This window comes from Mobula birostris, chromosome 11, assembly GCF_030028105.1.
Source record: "Mobula birostris isolate sMobBir1 chromosome 11, sMobBir1.hap1, whole genome shotgun sequence".
In the NCBI taxonomy this organism is placed as follows: domain Eukaryota; kingdom Metazoa; phylum Chordata; class Chondrichthyes; order Myliobatiformes; family Myliobatidae; genus Mobula; species Mobula birostris.
Window position 1 is genome coordinate 96,492,188 of NC_092380.1, and position 24,842 is coordinate 96,517,029.

Below are 24,842 nucleotides of genomic sequence, written 5' to 3' on the forward strand. Positions count from 1 at the left end.
TATGACTCTGGGTATCCATGCCAACTGTGCAGTGCTGAGGCAGCTTCTCCACTTGGCTCGTAGCCAGCGTATAATGGCAGCAGTTCTCACCACAAGGTTCCCACAGCCACACTGAAAGGAAATGCAGATTTGTCTGCAGAGGCAGACTGAATGTTTCATTTGTTAATGCACTTGGGACACTGATTTCCTATTAGAAGTTATCATTCTCCTAAAAAAAAGGTTCTCATCAATTAGCCTATAAAAAAGAAAGAAATCACTTTGTTGCTTCTGACACGTAACATTTGTTGATTGCATCTGAAAATGGATGACTCATCAGAAAATCAGAGCAGTCATTTAGAAGCATCAGACTGTACTCATATCTTGCTTGATGAGTATTCAGAAATCCATCCACTGCAAACAATGTATCTCACACAGGCACCACTGTATCCATTTCATAGGTCTTTAAAAAAGTCCACAGATTGATACAGCAGCCAACAATTAAAGTTAAACAGAATTCCTAATTGGCACAGATTGATACTCAATACCCAAAGTCTGAACTCTCCCAGGAATAATTCAAGGAACACCAATCCTTGAACAGTCCCACACTCCATATTAACATTTATGGCACAATTATGAATATATATACATACACACAGACACACATACATACATACAGTATACAACAACATAAGATGGCTAATAGCCAACAAGCTTGAAAAGTGATTGTCAATCAAGATGTATATGAGGCTGAGGGAATGCAGAGATCATTCCAACATGGAAGATGCATCATTGCTGTCTGCCTTCAATAGTTATAGTCAAAGCTGGACAAGAGCTTTTGACAGGCAGTACCTTCCTAGCTCATAAAGCATTTAATGGAACACATGCAGCTCCAGTAACACTCCAGAAGCTCAACACCGTCCAGAACAGAGCTTCCACAAACTTCACTCCTTTCACCCGCCTGCAAACCGTGACTGCAGTGTACTCCAATTGCATTTTCCAAACCTCTGTCACAAAGGATACAGGATTCACAGACATGGCAACACTATACTTGCAAGTTCCCTTCAAGCTGCATAACGAACTGACATGGAAATATATTACTGTCTCAGCATCGTCATTACTTGGTATAAATCACGGAACTCCCTTCCTGCCCAAACTGAGGGAGTATCTTTGCCAGATCAACTGCAAAAGTTCAACACAACAGCTTCTAAAGGGCAATAGGAGGTACGCTATACACGGCCTTGCCAGCAGCATTCTGATCCTCAAACACAAACAAATTAAATAGAAGCAGGAAAAAAATGCTTCACTGCTAAATTTGGAAAGGTGGCAGCATTATTACTAGTCTACAGTCTGAGAAGATTTTTATTCAGCACTTTGAATTTCTTCATGGCAGAACCTGACAGATCATTTGAGAGTCATTGATTACTACCACTTATACCTATCACAGGTTAAGTCTGAATCACCTGTCCTTCAGGTATAATATTCAAAGTAATACACACAGCTTCATGGAGGGAGAGCCAGGACAACCTCTCCCACTTACCTGAAGTAGAACCTCTGGGAGCAACTTCCTGAACTAGTTACAACTTAATCACTGGAGACCTTATGATCACAGATCTCATCAAACTGCTTCGGCAGTCAGTTCTACCTTACTCTGAAGGTGATCTCTGACAGGGTCGCAGAAAATTTATAAATATTCAGTAACAATTACAAATCAAAAATATACTAAATGTTAAAAATTAACTTAAAACAGAAAAAATACACACTTTAAATTAATTGAGATAACAAATGCATTTGAAAATTCCCAAAACATGCCAACTGTTTTATCTACATTGAAAGTAGTGGAACTGCAAGATCTGCTCCAGTGTTAACAGGCAGGTTTACCCACTGTAAATCCAGCAAGTCTGAATAATATGAAGGAAGCAATTGTGCCCGAGGTCATGTGCTCTGCTGCTGAACTCTATTGGAACTCTTGTGTTGTGGGGGGGGGGGGGGGAAGAACCCCCTGATTTCTGAATGTGTGTGTGTCCAGGACAAAGAAGCAGGCTGGAAAATCACAGCTGACACTACCCACCCTGCAAACTGCCATTTTCCAAATGCTCCCTTCTAGAAAGTGTTATAAAGCTATTATAAAAAAGGTTCATGACATCCTAAAAATGTCTTTCCCCAGGCAGTAAATCTGATCAATCATTCTAGTTAACTCTGTGTCACCACACCCCCATCACTTAACTCAGTCACTGCATTGTAAACACTTTAAAGCACTTTTTATAATGCTGTTTACATTATAAATATATGTTGCTATTTATGTATTTAGAGAAACATCCACAAAATGCTGGAGGAATTCAACAGGCCGGACAGCATCTATGGAAATGAATAAATATGTAGTCGATGTTTTGGGCCAAGACACTTCTTCGGGTCTGTTAAGGGAGGGGAGAGATGGCAGAATAAAAAGGTGGGGGAAGGGTAAGAAGGACTAGTTAGAAGGTGATGGGGGAAGCCAGGTGGGTGGGAAAAGGCTGGAGAAGAAGGAATCTGATAGGAGGGGAGAGTGGAACATGGGAGAAAGGGAAGAAGGGGCACCAGAGGGAGGTGATGGGCAGGGGAGAAGAAGAGTTAAGAGTGGGGAATAGAAAGTAAGGGAAGGGGGAGGAAACTTTCTCTTTACCAGAAGGAGATATTTATATTCGTGCCATCGGTTGGAGGTTACCAAGAATATGAGATGTCGTTCATCCACCCTGACAGTGGCCACATCGTGGCAAAAGTGGAGGCCATGAACCAAGATGTCAGAATGGGAATGGCAATAGGGCTTGGCCACCTTGGTAATTTCCAGGTGGCCAATCATTTTAATTCCAACGGAGTGGAGGTGCTCGACATAGTGGCCTCCAACTTGCGTTGGGTTTCACTAAGGTACAGGAGGCCACTCTCACAGTGGAGGAGCTACAACTCATATTTTATCTGGGTAGCCTCAAACCTGATGGCATGAACATCGATTTCTGCTTCTGGTAATTTTTTTCCCCACCTCTTCTGTCTCTTACATCTTCTCATCACCTGCTGATTACCTCCCTCCCCCCACCCCAGTGCCCTTTCTTCCCTTTCTCCCATGTCCCGCTCTCCCCTCCTATCAGATTTTTTTCTTCTTTGGCTCTTTTCCACACAACTGGCTTCAGTTATCTTCCAGCTAGTCCTTCTAGTGTCTTCCCCTTTCCTTTCCAGTTCTGAAGAAAGGCTTCAGCCTGAAATGTTCATAGATGCTGCCTGACCTGCTGAATTTCTCTCGTGTTTTGTATGTATTACTCCGGATTTCCACTATCTGCAGAATCTCTTGTGTTTAGATTTACGTATTTATGTTCATTTTAGTCCATATCTATACTTTAACTAACTTATTTTTATTTAATTCATTATTCTGTATAATTGTTGAATGTTGTTTTTTGTTGCATGCCACACCGACAAATTCCAAATACATGTAAATGTATGTGGTGACTATAGTTAATTCTTGATCTTTGACTTGCACTACCATAAAGCTTCTGACAGTAATGCAGGTATAATATTAAAAGTTGCCCTCTTCCACAAGAAACAGTCAGCTTTCTCAGAAATTCTGGGACAGTGCAAAGACAACACACCAGTGACATACAACAGAGTGGTTCTTCTGTGTGAGCCTAGCTCTGCCTCCCTCTCTATCATGAAAGCTGCTTTGTTGTTGCCCAAGTCTCAAAACTACAAGTAAAGACCCAACTTCAAAAGCAAATGGCAAATATTACTCCAGAACTGGTAACTGGCAACAAATCAATGTTAATATTTCCCATGGCACCATAAACTGGAGAATATTGTTAACATGGCGCACGACCAACCTCTAGAAGGCTGCTTGTGGTGAGCTGAATCTCCGGCAAAGTACACAACAAACATTCTCTGTACTGGGTCACACAACAGATCAACCCACATTATTGAGGTAAATATGGCTGTTCTAAAGGATGGCAGCTTCTCAGCAGCTCTATCAATCAGGAACTAGAGTGGTCAAAAACTTGTTGGGGGCTAGAACAAACTGTTAATTCCATAATCAGTAATGTCAATCGACATCAGGCCTCTAGAGATTGTAGTGATTCAAAGTACACGCTGCCCACTCAGAAACTCTGAATCATAGGTACATATTTACACTACAGATTAATATAAACAAAACACAATATACACTCAGTGGCCACTTTATTAGGTACAGTACCTCCTGTATGTAATAAAATAGCTACTGAGTGTAAGCTCACGGTCATCTGCTGCTGTAGCTCATCCAGTTCAAGGTTTGACATGTTGTGTGTTCAGGTTCACTCTTCTGGACACCACTAACACATGGTTATATGGGTTGCTGTCATGTTCCTGGGCAACACACAAAATCCTGGAGGAACTCAGTAGATCAGGCTGCATCTATCGGGGGGGGGGGGGGGAAGTGGGGGGGGGCAAGAATAAACAGCTGACGTTTCAGGCAGAGACCCTTTTTCAGGGCTGGAAAGGAAGGAGAGAGATGCCAGAATAAAAGGTGGGGTGGGGTGAGGAACGAGGATAGCTAGAAGATGATAGGTGAAGCCAGGTAGGTGGGAAAGGTGAAGGGGTGGGGAACAAGGAGACTGACAGGAGAGAAGAATGGAGCATGGGAGAAAGGGAAGGAGGAGGGGCACTGGGGAGAGGTGATACTCAGGTATTGAAAAGAGGTAAGAGGCAAGAATGGACAAGGGAGTCACGGAGGGACCAATCCCTGCAGAGAGTGGAGTGTGGGGTGGGGGGTGAGGGAGGTAAAATCCCCCAACAATTTCGCCTTTGGCTCTTCCCACTTTCTCCGGACTCAAGTGGTAGCCATGGGCTACCGTGATCTTATCTATCTGTCGCTCCCCAATAATCTCCCTCCTGGCACATACCGTTGCCAGCAAATGAAATGCTACACCTATCCATTTATCTCCACTCTTACCTCCATTCATGGTCCCATACAGTTCTTCTGGTGAGGCAACACTTCCCCTGTGATTCTGTTGGGGTTGTCTATCGTATCTGATGCTCCCGATCATAATGTGGATTGGAATCCGCTTTTTTTGAGCACCTTTGCTATATCAGCAAAGAACAGAATTTCCCGATGGCCAACCATTTCAGTTCCTTTCCCATTACCATCCCAACATGTTGGTCTATGGCCACCTCTTTTGCCACAATGAGGCCACTCTCAAGGTGGATGCATAACACCTTATATTCTCTCTGGGTAGCCTCTAATCTCATGGCATGAACATCGATTACTTCTTCCAGTATTCCAGTAAAAAATTCCTTCCCCCTTCCCTCCTCTTCCATCCCCCACTACAGCCTCTTTCCTCTACCTCACCTGCCTATCACTCCCATTCCACCCCCCGCCCCCCACCTCACCATGTCTCTCCTTCTTTCCTTTCTCGCATGGTCCACTCTCCTTTCCTGTCAGATTTCTTCTTCTCCAGCCCTTTACCTTTCTCACCCATGTAGTTTCAGGTATCATCTTCTAGCTGTCCTCCTTCCCCCAACTTTATACTTTGGCATTTACCCCCTTACTTTCCAGTCCTGAAATGCCGTCTGTTTTTCTCGGCCTGAAATGTTCTCTATTTTACCCCTCCATAGATGCTGCCTGATCTGCTAAGTTCCTCCAGCATTTTGTGTGTGTTACTTGGAAAGAATTTCCAGCACCTGCAGAATCTCTTGTGTTACTGCCATCTTCCTGTCAGCTTGTACCAGTCTGGCCATTTCTCCCTGATATCTCCCATTAACAAGCATTTTCCCCCACAAAACCGCTGCTCACTGGATTTTTCTTTGTTTTATAATCTATTCCCTGTAAACTCTAGAAACTATTGTGTTTGAAAACCACAGAGGATCAGCAGTTTCTGAGGTACTCAAACTACCCCATCTGGCACCAACAATCAAAGTCACTGAGAGTCACATTTCTTCTCCATTTTGATGTTTGGTCTGAACAACAACTGAACTTCTTGACCATGTCTGCATACTTCCACGCATTCAGTTGCTGGCACATGATTGGCTGATTAGATATTTTCATCAATGAGCAGGGGTACAGTCATACCTAATAAAGTGGCCACTGAGTGTATGCTCCAGGATTTTTGAATTGATTTACTTTAAGAAGTGGAAACATCAATGTTTGGATGTAGAGGGTAAAGTGGATAAAATAATAAATGCGGTAACAGGAAATGCAAGCCATCATTATTTAACATTCTTTAAGTGACCACAAACAATAAGCTATCAGGATGGTTTGTAAAAGTGTTGTATTGGATCTGATAAAACTCATACTTCCAACGGAATAGCACAACTTCTGATTCATACAAACTAATTTATGCTCACCTGTTAAGCTAGTTCAGTACTGGCTGGTAGAACAACAATTGGGATACAAAAAGAGAGCCAATCGGGAAGGAAGGTGGTTGGGTTGCAAACTACAAGTTAGGCAAATCCTACTACAGGAAGCATAATCATGACATTTAAGCTATTTTATAATAGAGGAAGGGGTGTGAGAGAAAGTCCTGCAATTTGAAGCCCATCCCTTTCTGGAAAAAAACTGTAAATTTGACCCTTGGTGGCTTTTCCTACATCATGCCTTCCATCAACATTAGACTGCCTGCAGCACAGTTTCTTAGCATATCTTCTCTCTATCTGCTATAACAATTCATTCCAAAGCAGATATGAAGTGAAGAGAATTGCAGTGAGTAACTGATAAACAAAAAAAAACAAATTTTTTTTTTTTTACGTTTATAGAGATGGCTTGGGGACAAAGAAAGTTGGGTCAGGTTTGGGTTTAACGATGGAAATGGGAGAGTTAGAGTTCAGGTTAGTGTTTAGAGACAGTGATTTGGGTGTTAGAGTAGGCTGGGGTCACAGCCCCTGGTGCACACTCAGTAGGCAGCAACATGGATGGGTGAAGAAGGACATCCATCGTCTGGGTCTCCACTCCAGTTAATTAGCAATTGCATCAGAAATGTCAACAGCTTCATTCCAAGATGTACATGCTTGTCTTTTTTCCAGAATTTTGGATTGACTACAATTATAATTGTAGTCATTTGCGTGCTGCATTACAGATCTACAACTATCCTCTATTTGTAATCTTAATATTGATTCAGCAACTCAAGTAGTTTGTAACTTATTGGAGAAAGTTCGAAACCCAGAAAGTCTAATAATTTGACTGAAATTGAAGCACTCTGAACAAAATACATACATCATGGAGTGGGAAGGCAGCTGTGTACGTGCCATTGTTCAGCAGCCTCTTAATCCCAATTTTCTTCTTTCCATCTTCCGTTGTGTACTTACATCGAGAAAGAATATAATACACCTGGAGAAAGGAGAGGACGAATTACGTGAAAAGGTGTCTAGCTCTCTTCCCACATACTACACTGAACAGAGAATTAACTAAAGCCCAGTGATTCAATATTTAAATGATTGGCATTTAAAAAGCACGCAAAGCATGGCTTATAAAAAATACACTGTAATAATACTGAAGGAAGTAATCACATGCAACACATACAAAATACTGGAAACTCAGCCAGCCATACAGCATCTATGGAGGGGAATAAACAGTTGAGGTTTCAGACTGAGACACTTCATCAGATCCTGATCAGCCTGAAACACCAACTGTTTTTCTCCTCTATAGATGCTGCCTGATTTGCAGAGTTCCTGCTGCATTTGGCACAAGTATCTCAAGGTTTTCAGTGTATGCAGAATCTGTAGTGTTTATAAACACAAGGGATAGGATGGAGATATAGGAACATTAGGTCCCAGACCACCAGGTTCAGAACAATTATTACCCTTCAACCATAAGTCTCCTTAGCCTGTGTGGACAACTTCACTCACCTCAACACTGAACTTTTTCCACAACCTATAGACTCATTTTCAAAATCTCTACAACTAATGTTATCAGTATTATTTATTTACTTATTCTTTTATTTGTGCAATGTCTTCTTTTCCACATTAGTTTATCAGTTTTTGTTTGCATGTAATTTTTCCATTGATTCTATTGTATTTCTTTATTCTACTGCAAATGCTGTAAGAAAATAAATCTTGAGGCGGCATATGGTGATTTGCAGTGCCTATAAAAAGTATTCAATCCCCTTGGTAGTTTTTATGTTTTATTGTTTTACAACATTGAATCACAGTGGATTTATTTGACTTTTTTTGGACAATGATCAACAGAAAATGACTCTTTCATGTCAAAGCAAAAACAGATCTCTATAAAGTGATCTAAATTAATTACAATTATAAAACACAAAATAATTGTTTGCATAAGTACTCATCCCCTTCAAATCAGTATTTAGTAGATGCACCTTGAGTCTATGTAGATAATTCTTGATCAGCTTTGAACGTCTGGTTACTGTAACTTTTCCATATTCTTCTTTACAAAACTGCTCAAGGTTTGTCAGATTGCTTGGGAATCATGCATGAACAGCCCTTTTAAAGTCCAGCCACAAAGTCTCAATTGGATTGAGGTCTGGACTCTGACTTGGCCTCTCCAGGACATTAACTCTGTTGTTTTTAAGCCATTCCTGTGTAGCTTTCACTTTATGTTTGGGGTCATTGTCTTTTTGGAAAACAAATCTTCTCCCAAATCCCAGTTCTCTTGCAGATGGCATTAGGTTTTCCTGCAGGATTCCCTGTATTTTGCTGCATTCATTTTGCCCTCTACTTTCACAAGCCTTCTAGGGTCTGCTGCAGTGAAGCATCCCCACAGCATGATGCAGCCACCACCATGCTTCATGGGAGGGTTGGTGCGTTTTTGATGATGTGCAGTGTTTGGCCTACGCCAAACACAACATTTAGCCTAATAGCCGAAAAGCTTAATTCTGATTTCATCAGCCCATAGAACCTTCTTTCAGCTGACATCAGAGTCTCCCTCACGCTCTAGCTGAGATTTCATGTGAGTTTTTTTTTCCCAACAGTGGCTTTCTCTTTGCCACTCTCCCACAAAGCTACAACCGGTGAAGCACCCAGGCAACAGCTGCTGAATATGCAGTCTCTCCCATCTCAGCCGCTAAAACTTGTAACTCTTCCAGCTGTCATAGGTCTCTTGGTGGTCTCCCTCTCTAGACCCCTTCTTGCATGGTCACTCAGTTTTGAAGACAGCCTGCTCTAGGCAGATTTACAGCTGTACCATATTCTTTCCATTTTTTTGTTGGTTGACTTAACTGTACTCCAAAAGATATTCAGCGACTTGGAAATTTCCTTGTATTCATCTCCTGACTTGTGCTTTCAATAACCTTCTTGCAGAGTTGCTTGGAGTTTTCTTTTGTCTTCATGGTGTAGCTTTTTGCCAGGATACTGAATCACCAGTAGTTGGATCTTCCAGATACAGGTTTATTTTTACTGCAATCAATTGAAACACCTTGACTGTACACAGGTCTCCAAAAACAGATCTCCATTTAACTAATTATGTGACTTCTAAAACCAATTGGCCGCACCAGTGATGATTTGGTGTATCATATTAAATAAGGGTGAACACTTATGCAATCAATTATTTTGTGCTTTATGTTTGTAATTAATTTAGATCACTTTGTGAAGATCTGTTTTCACTTTGATATGAAAGAGTCTTCTTCTGTTGATCAGTGCCGAAAAAGCCAAATTAAAATCTACTGTGATTCAATGTTGTAAAACAATAAAACATGAAAACTTCTAAGGGGAGCGGGGGTGAACACTTTTTATAGGCGCTGTGCATACTTTGATAATAAATTTACTTTGCACTTTGAAATAACCCCTGAGCTCAGCAGCACTTGCAAAGAAACATAATTCATGTTTTTAATTTTATTCCTTCTGTTCCTGTATGCCACACCTTACAGGTTATAGCTATTCAATGTGTTTTAGACGTAGTTACTTATCTGTGGGCAATAATTGTTCCTTTAACGTCACTGTTTTACTGTTTGTTTCACAGAACTTAACTTCTAATGTTGTTTTGGTATAAAAGATGGCCATGAAAGCCATTTCCTGAATAAAGTACTTTTGTTGTTTAAATTACTGGCTATTTTCCAGCACCTAAGAGTGTCAATAAGGGAGATACTAAGACAGTAGCCGACAGTTCCAAAGGGTACGCATAGTATTCTGTCACTTGAATGTAAATCAGGACCAAATGGCAGATAGCATGGCATCTGCCGGCAGCAGTGAGAAGACATCAGATCTTGGGGCGGCACTGTAGCGTAGTGGTTAGCACAATGTATTACTGTACCAGTGATGCAATTCCCACCACAGCCTGTAAGGAGTTGGTATGTTCTCCCTGTGACCGCGTGTGTAACCTTCGGGTGCTCCGGTTTCCGCTCACAGTCCAAAGACGTACTGGTTGGCTAGTTAATTGGTCTTTGCAAATTGTCCCGTGACTAGGCTAGGATTAAATTGGGGGTTGCTGGGTGGCATGGCTCGATGGGCTGGAAGGGCCTATTCTGTGTTGTACCTTCATAAATAAATAAAATTAAAAGAGCACGGCCTGTAAGGGTGTCCTTCAGGATGGATGCGGCTTTCTTGTGGGAGCGTTCCTTATAAATGGGGAGGGCTTTGCCTGTGACAGACGGGGCTGTGGTCACTACTTTCTGTAGCCTCTTTCATTCCTGGGCATTGGTGTTTCAGATCAAATGTTTTGATTATTTGCTTCCTATTAATTGTTTGAATGACTCTAATTTTCAGGGACACTGATCCATTTGACAGGAGACAAAGTTCCACCAGCACTTGTGGGTGGGACCTCTGCACTACAGCCCAAATGCAATCAGATTCTGCCACTTTACTCGAGGGTGCAATGGCCAGCAAGACCCAGTCTTTTAATTTCTGCTCAGGTTAAGTACAGACATGCAAGCCAGCAAATCCAAACTGAGAATCAGGTTCAACATAATACAACATCACTGTGTAAGTGACATAAATCGGTTCAAGGCAAGTTTTTGAACCTACCTGCACAACCCTAATCATTACCTCCATATAGCAACACCAAGACTATGTATCTTTTACCTCAAATTTGTATTTTTCTAGCGAATGTCATGTCCCTTGTACTACATGCCCGTGATGCTGTTGCGGGTCTTTCACTGCACCAGTGCATATAAATACGTACTTGTGCAATAAAATTGACTTTCACATTTTGACCTTAGGAAAACCAGTTTCAAAATGAAAGTTACATGACACCGAGTCTTGTTGTGGGAAGGGTGAAAAATGCAAGTTAAGATTTTTTTTGTACTCAATGTGTGATTATGATCTGGAAGTCTCATCCCCTAAGGTGGGGGAAACAGCTAAATAAGGCTTTCAAACTGGATTACATGGGCAGTTAAGGAAAAATTACTGTTTCTGCTTTGTGGAAAGAGGGAGAAACGCAACCAAGTGTGTTATTTCACAAGGAGATAGAATGAACTAAATAGGTCTTTGCCATTACGTAAGTGTTGTAATAACAATATTCAATATCCCAGATTCTGTTTGATGCTAATCCATAACAAAGGGTTGAATATAATCATACTTACAATCCTGTTACGGGTAGAAGGCGAGAAGAAGGTCTCTGGATTATTGATCAAGTAGAGTTCCTGCCGCTGCTTGCTGAAAGGTGCCGTGAAATAATCGGGTTCTGGGTTCATTATTGCTGGATCAAGACGGATTGGCTTCAGCATCCAGTCAAGAGGGTTTTCCCTTGCTTGTGGAATATCGTTGACTTTTATTGGCACCTTAATATGCATAACCTCTGCATACATAGCCAGCACATCCCAAGGAGCATGGATTTTCACAAAGTAAGTCTTGCCATCCTCCGAGTCCTGAAAGTTAAATCATCTGGTTTGTTTTCAACATTAAGCTGTAAAAGTTGTCAGCCTGAATTTCTAAAAGTATTACAGCATCACATCTAGGAACGTGAACGGGTTTGGCGTGGACGTGACTGTGGGGATCTTCAGTGGAAAAGCTTATGGGCTGAATGATCTTCAGCTGGGTTTATGTGCCACTAGATTTATAGCCACCCTTCAATATTTCATAAATCATCCTTCAATACTGGGCAAGTTTGCTATTCTTTATAATTACAAACCGCTGCAGACCTCCATAGGGAGCCCAGGGACAGAGATTCACAAAACTAGCCGTGTGCATTGCCAGGGTGTTAAATTGTTTCCTAAATCTTCAATATCGCACACAGAAGGCACTCGTTCATTACTATCAAGAAGCTGGATACTTCATCCAACTTTTCCTGCTGACTTCCTGTTCTCCCTTGATTCTCAAACTTTACAGATACCAGGTCTAATGACTATTATCAGAGTGGCCTCCTGATCACATCATTCAGTAACATTCATGAAAGTATAGGCTTCCTGATTAATTCTCCAATACTTTATTAACTCAGTCTCTTTGAGTTTATTCAATCTTGTTGATGACATTCTTCAGACATGTTCGGACAATTGTGTCCAACAAGAAATCATTGATTAAATCAGCAAATTAAGTGCACAAAACTAGTATACCAGGACATCCCTTTAGAACAGAGATGAAGAGGAATTTCTTTTGCCAGAGCGTGGTGAATCTGTGGAATTCATTACCACAGTTGGCTGTGGAGATCAAGTCATTGGGTATACTTCAAGCAGAGGTTTAGTGGCTCTTGATTCGGCAATGCTTATGGGGAAAAGGCGGGAGAATGGGGTTGAAAGGGAAAATAAAACAACCATGATGAAATGGTAGAACAGATGCAATGGGCTGAATGGTCTAGTTCTGCTATGTCTTGTGGTCTAAATCAACCTCATTGAACTGGGCACAGACTGCATTTTGATTTTTACAACATGCTATGCACATTTTACATGGTATCAGCTCAGGAGCCAAGCTGCAAGGCCCCCTCCTTTCACCAACGAGAAGCTGCCCCTGCCATGCCACAAACACAAAGAAAACCCCATACATTTGCATCAACACTAAACCCCCTGCCATCCCGGCGAAGTGCAGTGCCCAGGGACAGAGATTTACAAATTTGGCTGCTGATCAATTTCTCAGCAAAGAAGAACAATAATGGTGACTCATGTTGAAGAGCAACTTTAACACGTTAAAATTTGTAACTTTTGGGACTGGAGCCCCCAGACTAAGGGGGCTGTACCTAACCAAATGCTTTGTCCAAGGCCAGGCATTAAGCAGCACTGCAGAGGGTGGAAGATTGAGGGGCAGAGAGGTTTAAGGAATCCCTTTAAGGTCAAGATTATCAGAAGCACAGTAACCATCACTTACATCTTTATTTTCAGTTTCAAGTTCAAGACCTGTCTTCAGCAGATTTTCTTCAAATTCTTTTCTTCTTTCCTGAAAAAAAGAAATTCATCATTAAGTTGCAGATGATACAAAGATAGGAGGAGGGGCAGATAGTGTTGAGGAAGCAGAGAGTCTGCAGAAGGATTAGGAGAATGGATAAAGAAATAGCAGATACAATACAGTTTAGTGAAGGGTATGATCATGATCTTTGATAGAAGGAATACAGATGAATACTATTTTCTAAATGGGGAGAAAATTCAAAAAAAAAAAAAATCAGGCTTGCAAAGGGACATGAGAATGCTCATTCGTGCAAGATTCCCTTATGGTTAACTTGCAAGTTGAGTTGGTAGTAAGGAGGGAAAATACAATGTTAACATTCATTTCGAGAGGACGAGAATATAAAAGCAAGAATGTAATGCTGAGGCTTATAAGGCATTTGTCAGACCATATTTGGAGTATTGGGAGCAATTTTGCCTCCATTTCTAAGAAAGGGTGTGTTGTCATTGGAGAGGGCCCAGAACAGGGTTACCAGATAGATCTCCAAAAAAAAAAATGTAAGAGGAGGGTTTGATGGTACAGGGCCTGTACTCACTTGGGTTTAGATGAACAAGGGAGGATCTCATTGAAATCTACTGAATAGGGAGATGAAGTGTGTGAAGTTACCATAACCAGAGCAAAGTTTCTTGGGAAACTGATAGGTCTGAAAGTAGATAAATCACCTGGACCAGATGGTGTACAGACCAGAAAGAGATGGCTGAAGAGATTGTGGAGGCATTAGTAATAATTACTCAAAAATCACTAAATTCTGGAATGGCTCCAGATGACTGGAAAATTACAATGTCACTCCACTCTTCAAGTAGGGAAAGAGACAGAAGAAAGGACACTTTAGGCCAGTTAGTCTGACCTCAGTGGATGGGAAGATGTTGGAGTTGATTACTAAGGATGAGGTCTCAGGGTACTTGGAGGCACATGATAAAATAAGCCGTAGTCAGCATGGTTTCCTCAAGGGAAAATCTTTCCTGCCAAATCTGTTGGAATTCGTTGAAGAAGTAACAAGCAGAATAGACAAAGGAAGATCGGTTGATGTTGTGTGCTTGGATTTTCAGAAGACTTTTGACAAGGTGCCACACATGAGGCTGCTTAACAAGCTATGGGCTCATGGTAATACAGGAAAGATTCTAGCATGGATATAGCAGTGGCAGATTGGCCGGAGGCAAGGAGTTGGAATAAAGGGAGCCTTTTCTGACTGGTTGCCGGTGACTAGTGGTGTTCCACTGGGGTCTGTGTTGGGACTGATTCTTTTTACGTTATATGTCAATGATTGGGATGATGGAATTGATGGTTTTGTTGCAAAACTTTCAGATGATATGAAGGTAGGTGGAGGGACAGGTCGTTTGGAGGAAGTTGAAAGGCTGCAGAAGGTCTTAGACAGATTAGGAGAAGAAATGTCAGATGAAATACAGTGATGGGAAGTGTATGGTCATGCACTTTGGTAGAAGAGATCAAAGAGCTGACTATATGCTAAATGGAGAGAAAATACAAAAAAACTGAGAAGCAAAAGGTACTTTAGGATTCCCTAAAGGTTAATTTGCAGGTTGAGTCTGTGGTGAGGAAGGCAAATGCAATGTTAGCATTCATTTCATGAGGACGAGAATATAATAGCAAGGATGCAATGTTTAAACTTTATAAAGAACTGGTGAGGCCTCACTTGGAGTATGAGCCCCTTATCTTAGAAAGGATGTTTTGAAACTGGAGAGGGTTCAAAGGAGTTTCACAAACATAATTCCAGAATTGAATATCTTCTCATATGAAGAGCTCCGGGCCTGTATTCACTGGAGTTCAGAAAAATTGAGGGGTGACCTCATTGAAACCCATCAAATGGTGAAACGCCTTGATAGAGTGGATGTGGAGAGGATGTTTCCTATGATGGGAGAGTCTAAAGACCAGAGGACACAGCCTCAGAATAGAGGGGCATGTTTTTAAAATGGAGATGAGGAGGAACTTCTTCAGCCAGAGGGAAGTGAATCTGTGGAATTCTTTGCCACAGACAGCTGTGGAGGTCAAATCTTTCTTGTATATTTAAGGCAGAGGTTGATAGATTCTTGATGAGTCAGGACCTGAAGGGTTACATGGAGAAGGCAAGAGATTGGGGCTGAGAAGAAAATTGGATCAGCCGTGATGAAATGGTAGAGCAGGTTCAATGCGCCAACTGGCCTAATTCTGCTCCTGTATCTTATGGTTTTATAATACTAAAAGTCTTAGATAGGCTTAGATGCACGTGGAGCGGACATTTCCAGTAGTGGGAGAGGCTCGGACCAGATGGCACAGGCTTAAAATAGAAGGATGTTCCTTCAGAACAGAGATAAGGAAGAATTCCTTTAGCCAGAGGGTTGTGAATCTATAGAATTCATTGCCAAAGATGGCTGTGGAGGCCAAATCATTGGGTATATTTAAAGTAAATATTGATGGTTTGTTGATCATTAAGGGTGTCAAAGGTTATGGGGCAAAGGCAAGAGAATAGGATTGAGAGGGAAAGTAGATCAGCCATGATCAAATGGAAGACTTGATGGGTGAAATGGCCCAATTCTGCTCCTTATTTTACTGTCTCATGGTCATGTAAAATAGATTGATGACACACTCAATGAAGGTACTGGAATTCTAACCTCCACACATTTCATAAATCTATTACTATATTAAGTTAATAGTGAAGTAACAAAGGCACAAGAACTAGTGGAAAGTTCTTCCAATAGAACAATCTTGTAGTCTGCACCAAAATGCCAATTGGCAGGAGCGCTAGGCATAATGGCTTTGACTTCCAATGGTTTCAGCAATGTCTCGGCCTTGCTTCCATATCCAGCCTTCCCAGGTAATGCTAAAGAACAATAATCAGAACAATGCAAACATAATTCTGTTATGTTTCTATTCCCACATGCACAGTATACTACTCAAGTTCTCAGTAGTGATGGAACTAGCAGAGATTTAAAACTAGATACAGTTCAATAGCAAAAATGTCAAATATAAAAAGTTGTCAACATTTACAACTAAGATGGGAAGGCTGTGGAGGAGTCACAGAGAAAGTTGCCAGCAACTATTGAGAAGGAACACAGTTCAATATAAATTTACAATGGAAGTGTGAACTGTATATGTTACCATATACTAACCGGAGATGCATTTTATTGCAGGCATTTACAGGAAAAAGAAATACAATAGAATTTCATGAAAAATTATTCACAAACAGACTACTGACAAACGACCAATGTGCAAAAGTAGGCAAACTGTGTAGACCCTGAGCTGTAAAGAGCCCTTGAAAGTGAGTCTGTAGATGATAGAATCAGTTCAGAGTAGTGGTGAATGAAGTTATCCGTACCGGTTCAGGAACCTGATGGTTATAGGGTAATAACTGTCCCTGAACCTGCTCGGTGTGGGAGCTAAGGCCTCTGTATCTCACGCCCAACAGTAGTAGTGAAAAGAGAGCAGGGGTTGGGTGGTGGGGTTCCTTGATGGTGGATGCTGTTTTCTTGTGGCAGCGCTCCATGTAAATGCGCTCAACAGTAGGGAGGGTTTTTTGCTTGTGATGGACTGGGCTGTGTCCATCACTTTCCGTAGCCTTTTCCATTCCAGGGTTTTTGCACTTCCATACCAGGGTGCGATGCAACCAGCTAGGATACTCTCCACTGTGTATCTGTAAAAGTTTGGCATTGTTTTTGATGACACGCTGAACGTATGCAAACTTCTAAGAAAGTAGATGCACTGTCATGCCTTATTTGTTAAGTCTCATATGTGCTGGTCCCAGAACAGCAGACGTCCCACACTGCAAAAACTCATTTCAGGGAGGTAGCAGCCCCCCCCCCCCCCCGGTTGACCTCCAAGGGTGTATGTAATACTTTGTTTAGTGATTTTGTCTAATCTGTAAACCAAGTGGTGTCGTCAGCAAACTTAAATATGGCATTGGAACTGTACTTAAACACACCGTCAAAACGGAAGGTTTCAAATTGTGTATCTTAACATATAGAAAATTGCTTATTTATTATTATTTCTTTTTGCATTTACAGTTTGTTGTTTTTTTGCACATTGGTTGTTTGCCTGTACTGTTATATGTGGTCTTTCATTGATTCTATTGTGCTTCTTGTGTTTACCACATATGCCCACACGAAAATAAACCTCAGGGTTGTAGAGTAAATGGTAACACATACGATCTTGGATAATAAATTTACTTTGAACATTGAAGTACAGTATAAACAACCCTGTGGTGCATCTGCACCAATGGTGAATGTGCATGAGATGTTATTGCTAATCAATTTCAGTAATGTCGAGAAAATGGAAAACTTCAAATTGTTTTCCTTAAGCAAGACACACAAAATGCTGGAGGAATTCAGCAGGTAAAGTGGCAACTATGGAAAAGAGTAAACAGCTGATGTTTATTTTTTTCCATGGATGCTGCCTGACCTGCTGAGCTGCAGCATTTTGTGTGTCTTGCTTTGCATTTTCAGCGTCTGCAGGTTTTCTCAAGTTTGTTGGTTTCTTAAGATTGATTAATAAAGGTGTTCACAGTTCTGAAAATAAACAAGAACTATCCCCACTGGGTGAAGTCAGCCACCCAAGAACAGATTTAAGATAATGAGCCAAGAAAGCGAAGTGTGGAGGTGGGGCAGGAGTGGCTATTTAAATTGCCACCCCTCTACAGTTTGAAGAGGTAGCAGAAATTGACAGTTCCTGGTAAAAAGGAAACTGGATTCACATTCTGGAAATTACTACACTGGGGTAAAAATTAATTGGGTCTGAAGAACCTACACAATCAAAATGGGCTTAATGCCCTTATGCACTATTGTGTTTAGAGCTCACTGCAACATGGTGCTTTGCCTTTTAAAAACAATTCAATTATAGAACCTCATCCTTGACACTTCAGTTAATAGCTTATTATAATGTCAAAACCTGATTATAACAAACAGGAACACAGCCGAAATCTTAACATTAGTGACACCCACAAAATTGAACTGTTGCATCAAATACCCAAATATCAAGGCTCCAAGTGTTCAAACGGACCCCAAAGGTTAACCCACACCACCATGTTTCTTTTTAATTGTGTTGTTGGGCATTTAAAAATTAATGTCCAAAAGAAATCCTTGATCAGGTGGCTGACATCTTATTGCTGGTCAAAATAAAAGAGCATAATAACTCCCATCCAACTCCCTTTATTCTCTCTTCAAGATAACCCAAAATTAGATAGCTTTCCTCATAGAAAGATTGGTTTTAACGATCTGGTGAAAGGTCTCATTTGAGGTGGTGTTAACATTATTCATAGACATAGACACAGACATAGATATACTTTATTGATCCCGAGGGAAATTGAGTTTCGTTACAGCTGCACCAACCAAGAATAGAGCATAAATATAGAAATACAAAAACCACAAACAATCAAACAACAATATGCAAACTATGCCAGATGGAAGTAAGTCCAGGACCAGCCTATTGGCTCAGGGTGTCTTTCCCTCCACGGGAGGAGCTGGAAAGTTTGATGGCCACAGGCAGGAACAACCTCCCATGACGCCCAGTGTTGTATCTCGGTGGAATATGACCAGAGTCCAACAGCAAAAAGTTCAATATCCGGGCTACAAACACGTTCCTCGATTGTAATATGACCAGGATTGCACCATCCGTTGTTAACCAGAACAGTAAGCCCCCAACTCCTTTACGCTTACCGCTCTTAGTGCACTTCCAGTCAGCCCGAACGGTCTGGAAGCCCTCCATGGAAAAGTTTTGGTCGGGTATGTCCACATGCAGTCCAAGTGGAGAACTCCTCTTCTCCATAAGTCTCTGTTGTCTCGACCCGGTCCTTTTTCCTCGCCTTTTTGATCCCCCTCTGCATCCTCTGTGTGTTTTCCTCCAGATTTCAGCCGGGGTGTCTGCCGCTCTGTTCGCTAAACCGGCCGGCATAAGCACAATCGGCTGGTCCCTGGAATAAACAATGCGACCGTACTGCTGCCCTGCTAATGAGATGTGTCCGAATGTAACTATTTCCAGCGCTAAAAACCCAAATAAAACTCTCTCCAATGATGGTGCCAATAACTTACAAGCTGCTATCTTTGCTATGGAAGCAAAGGCCAAACTTTTAAAGTCAACATGAAAATCTTTAAGATTTAATCAACTTCTTATCCACTAAAACACACTTCCTCTTTCCCCTGGCACCTTTAATCCAGTGCCAGCACCCACTCATCCCTCATCCCACCCACTGGCGCAGTGTGGGTGTAGGCACAGGTTAAATGAACACCATTGATAAACCCAGCAGGCCGTCTGCAGTGACAGAGAACACTGCTGATTTCTGCTCCGTAGGAGTGATCCTGTAGAGAAGAATTCCCAAACCTCACACTGCACCAGTGGCCGATTTAGTCTTGAGCAATAAACAAACAGGCAAATACATTTCCAATGAACTTTTCCTATCAGTGGGCACGCGATACCACATTAGAAGAAAACAGGCACAGTCATCATCCACGCTGCGTGCGCTGGTAATCCTACATCACGGGGGACTAAATTAAGTGTTTCCAAGATTCATTGCAATGTAGGAGGCCGTTCATCCCCTCAACTCTATGTTAACTCCCATCATAGTCCTAGCATTGAACACAAGTACAGGCTCTTCAGCATGATGTTTAGCCAACCTATAGAAATCTACTCCACGACCGATCTAGCCAATAACCTTCCTTTTTTTTTGCACCCAAGAGTCTCCAAAATGTCCCTATTATATCAGCCTCTACCACCACTTCAGGTACCTACTGTACCTCTCTGTGTTAAAATGTCACCTCTGACATTTCTCCAGCAATCCCAATCATTTCCTTGTAACCCATTCTCTCACACATGCTAATTAATCTGCCCCTGCTCCCGGTTTTCTTTTAACTATCAAAGTTCCATTAACTTTTTTTTAAACTATTAAGGCTATCAAAGCTTGCTGTGAGATCTGTATAGCTATAATAATGGGCTGAAGAAAGAATGGCAGATGGAATTTAACGTAGTCAAGTGTGAGGGGTTGCATTTTGGGAGCACTACCAGGGTAGGACTTGCACAGTGAGCAACAGGACACTGAGGAGTGCGGTAGAACACAGGGATATGTGAATACAGATCCCTAATTCCTTGAAAGTGACATCACAGATGCATAGGATTATAAGGAGAGCTTGTGGCATATTGGCCTTCATAAATTAAGGTACACAGAGTACAGGAGTTAGGATGTTTTGTTGAAGTGGTATGAGACCTTGGTGAGGCCTAATATTGAGTATTGTATACAGTTTTGGCCACCTACCTACAGAAAAGATCGAAAGAGTGCAGAGAAAATTTACAAGGATGTTGCTGGGAGTTGAGGACCTGAGTTATAGGTTAAGATTGAATATGCTGGGACTTTATCCCCTACAGTGTAGGAGAATGAGGGGAGATTTGATAGATGTTTACAAAATTATGACGGGTATAGATCAGATAAATTCAAGCATGCTTTTTCCACCGAGATTGGGTGAGCCTGGAACTAGAAGTCATGGGTTAAGGATGAAAGGTGAACCTTTGAAATTTGGAGTATTGTGTGCAGTTCTGGTCACCTAACTATAGGAAGGATATCAGTAAGATTGAAAGAGTGCAGAGAAGATTTACTAGGATGTTTCCGGGTCTTCAGGAGTTGAGTTACAGGAAAAGATTGAACAGGTTAGAACTTTATTCCTTGGAGCGTAGAAGAATGAGGGGGGATTTGATAGAGGGTTACAAAATTATGAGGGGGAAAGACAGAGTAAATGCGAATAGGCTCTTTCCACTTAGATTAGGAGAGATAAATACGAGAGGACATGGCTTTAGGGTGAGAGGGGAAAGGTTTAGGGGGAACATTAGGGGGAACTTCTTCACTCAGAGATTGGCGGGAGTGCGGAACGAGCTGCCATCTGACGTGGTAAATGCGGGTTCACTCTTAAGTTTTAAGAATAAATTGGATAGGTACAAGGATGGGAGAGGTCTGGAGGGTTATGGACTGAGTGCAAGTCAATGGGACTAGCGAAATAAAGTTTCAGCACAGGCTGGAAGGGCCGTATGGCCTGTTTTCTATGCTGTCGTGTTCTATGGTTCTATGGAAATGGAAGATGAGGGGATACTTCTTCACTTAAAGGGTGGTAAGAGTGTGAAAGGAGCTGCCAGCAGAAGTGATGGATGTGGGTTTGTTTTCAACATTTTAGAGAAATTCAGATAGGTACAGTACATTGATGGGAGGGCTATGGTCCGCGTGCAGGTAAATGGGACTCGGCAGAATAATAGTTTGGCATGAGCTAGATGGGCTGAAGGGCCTGTTTCTATTCTGTAGTATTCTATGACTCAATCATCTAGAGGTAATTCATAGTGGTTAACTATCAAGCAGCACATTGTCAGGATGTGGGTTGATAATGTTCAGTTAGTGCCTGACTTACCATTTTTCCTATAGTTTAATCTTCTTTATGCTTGTATATATGTTTGGACAGGTTTGAAAATGTTCAATATTTTAATTACAATAATCCTCAGTAACATCTGAAATGAGTTTACAAGGAGAGGTGTAAGAATGTTGAAGGATTTGGAAAAAAGGATTGCAATTTTGGAATATACTTTTAAAAATATTGACATTTTTTTCTGAACTGGAAGATGGAGGCTGGCCTGTAAGTGACATGGTGAAGAGTAATGAGACTGGGTTTGTTAAGACACAGGAAATACTGTTGTGGATTTAACAGCAGATTAGGAAAAGGGAAGCTGGCCAGATCAGGGAAGACTTACCACACATTGGTGTGACATGATCTCACAGAGTCATATAGCATTACAGCACAGAAACAGACCCTTCGGTCCATTAAGTTTGCAACAGACTCTGCATGCCTCATCAACCTCCACCCAGACTTAACCCTACACCTGGATTCACTATCCCTGCACTTACCTGTAAACATTGGTCTATACTTACAACAGCACACCAATAATGTACATCTGTACTTACAACGGCAGACAGATAACCACAAAAGTTAAAGAAAGAAAATACTGGAATTTATTTCTAGGACCCAGAAAGAGTTCAGAGATGCCTACAAATCAGATGTTGAAAGTCAAAGCAAAATGACTAAAGTTCGCATATGTCACCATATGCTACCTTGAGATTCATTTTCCCCAAAGGATTAATGGGATCTCACACATACAAGATGGCAAGCACATATAGGATAATAAATTGGAACCTATTGAGTCATGGAAGGTCACCTAACTTCCATAAACATTTAAATAAAAGTATGCTAAAATTTTGCTCCTGAAGTTTATTTACAGACTATTCTAAACACAGACTAGTATGCTCATTGCTTAGAGAACTGGTGCTGTTGTGTCAGCCATTTCCCCACGGTCAAGGGCCCACTATCACTGGATTTGATCCCCCCTCCCCCTCCTGTCATCTCCTATCATTTTGGATCTCCCCCTCCCCATCCCCCTTTCAAATCTCTTACTGGCTCTTCTTTCAGTTAGTCCTGACAAAGGGTCTCGGCCCGAAACGTCGACTGTACCTCTTCCTATAGATGCTGCCTGGCCTGCTGCGTTCACCAGCAATTTTTGTGTGTGTTGACTGCATTTGATAAGACTTGCTTCAGGTCATTAATTCTTGCAGCCTCAAAGGATTAATGGGATACTCTTCAGAAACTGCTTCCACTTCACTTTGAAACAGCACATTCCAGTCATTTCTATATAAAATTAGATTTCCTGTCTTCCTACATTTTAACGGATATACAGATACTTGATGCAGAAAAATTAAGCTTTAGCAAGGCTATCATTGAATAGAGTTTAGCGAAAACCCTTCTGTTCATTTGTACTATTCAGTCAAAGATTTTCATTTTCTTCTGCACAGTACTACACGCAATCTCTGCAGATAACAGGTCAGTGTGGGCAGTATGAGAATGCCGCAAGGTGGCAGCAACCCAGAGCTCAGCAATGGGATCCACAGAGCTAATCTAATCTACACAAACCACTGCAATAATTATTGTTGTGGGGTGGATGAAATTACTGGAGAGACAGAGTTACTGGTAGATACAAAGCAGCTTCTTTATTCGACACAACAAGGTACAGCAGGCATCATACGGACGGGGATGCTTTCGGTAGAAAGGTCTGCTAGCCCAATGTGGGCTCGATATCTATATGCTAAACACAAAGGGCAATCCCTATTTACAAAGTTATAGATGATGTATCCTTTTGAAGCTACATACAAAACATTGCACCTTCTGACTTCATCCTTCCCTCCCGACGTCAACATGTCTGGGTTGGTAGTCACAGCCTTTAGGAGTGCAAGTCAAATCCACAACACATTTATTTGGTATTTTACGTGCTAACATAAAGGACAATTAATATTTATAAAGTATAGATAAGGCTGTCTTTGAAACTACCTGTAAATTTCACACTTCCATGCGCAGTGTCTGGCTAGTATTCCAATATTCAATATTAGGAAATGCATTGTTGTGAACTCAATCCACAGTATCTTGTTAAACAGAAGACAGGTGGCCAAAGGCATTTAAGTGTAAATGAATCATCTACCCAAAAGTTCACTCTAACAATTATTAAGATAACACACTATTCCACTGTCAATTCTATCTATATGAATCACCCACAGATGACATCAAGCTGACAGCATCACAGTTTTGTAAGTGCCATTTGCTACAGTAGATGCTCGTGCAAAAATAGTCATATCTTAACAAATATTTGCATTTACATAATCCTTTTACATACTGAATGCCCAGAGGATGAGAGAAAAGGCTGAACAATAAACAGTAAGAAGCAGAGGAGAATTTGTATACACAGACAGACAGACACACACAACTAAACCCAGATTTAGAGATTCCTCCAAATTAAAAAAGGATAAACAAAACTGCATAGTTATGGGAAGGCAGTGGGGGAGTTAGACTAATTAAATAGATACATCAACTAATCAACTGGAACATGATGCATTGATTCCAGGGCTGCAAGAATTGATGACCTGAAACAAGTCTTATCAAATGTAGTGATAATGGCTGACAGAACAGCATCAGTTCTCAAAACAACAATGAGTGTGCTAGCCTGTGTTTAGAATAATCTGTAAATAAACCAGGAGCAAAATTTTAGCATACTTCCATTTAAATATTTATGGAGGTGACCTTCCATGACTCAGTAGATTCAGATCTATTATATATGTGCTTGCTTTTTTGTGTGTGTGAGGACTAGGCCTCGGGCTGCGGTGTCACTTGTTTACAGCCGCCAGGAGAGAGGCTTCAGAGGCAGAGCGCTCCACTGGGTGCAGTGTGGCTCAGCTTCCAGGCTGGAGTTGGTGCTGCCACCACCCCCCCACCCCCCACCACACCACCCCCAGCACTCACCAGCAGACAACCTCTGTTGTGGTCGTCTGCAGATTTCATTGGATGGCTTGAGTTTGGACTCTTTATCATCTTATACCTGCTGTGTGCGACTGTTGGTACTGTGTTTTGCACCTTGGACCCGGAGTAATGCTGTCTCGTTTGGCTGTATTCATGACTATTCGTGTATGGTTGAATGACAATTAAACTTGAATGGAATTGAATTTAACATCGAGCGAACAATTCAAATTTATTTCCGGCTATTCTTCTCTCAAACACTCCACTTCTAAATAAAACAAGTTGAAACATACATCTGACTGCAAGTCATTCCATTTACTTTAAAGCAGTCGT

The 24,842-nt window shown here is 41.4% G+C and overlaps 1 protein-coding gene across 5 annotated transcripts in view; it reads right to left on the reverse strand.

Moving 5' to 3' along the window:
* The window catches only part of ano5a (anoctamin 5a), a 196,659-nt gene that overhangs the window by 61,929 nt on the left and 109,888 nt on the right, over positions 1-24,842 (reverse strand). For all 5 annotated transcript variants that reach the window (XM_072272736.1, XM_072272735.1, XM_072272733.1 and 2 more), the window contains 3 exons: positions 13,150-13,218; positions 11,436-11,720; positions 7,178-7,291 (listed from right to left, as the gene is read on the reverse strand). In XM_072272736.1, the coding sequence (XP_072128837.1) occupies positions 7,178-7,291; positions 11,436-11,720; positions 13,150-13,218 (468 nt within the window). The remainder of the gene's footprint in view (positions 1-7,177; positions 7,292-11,435; positions 11,721-13,149; positions 13,219-24,842) is intronic.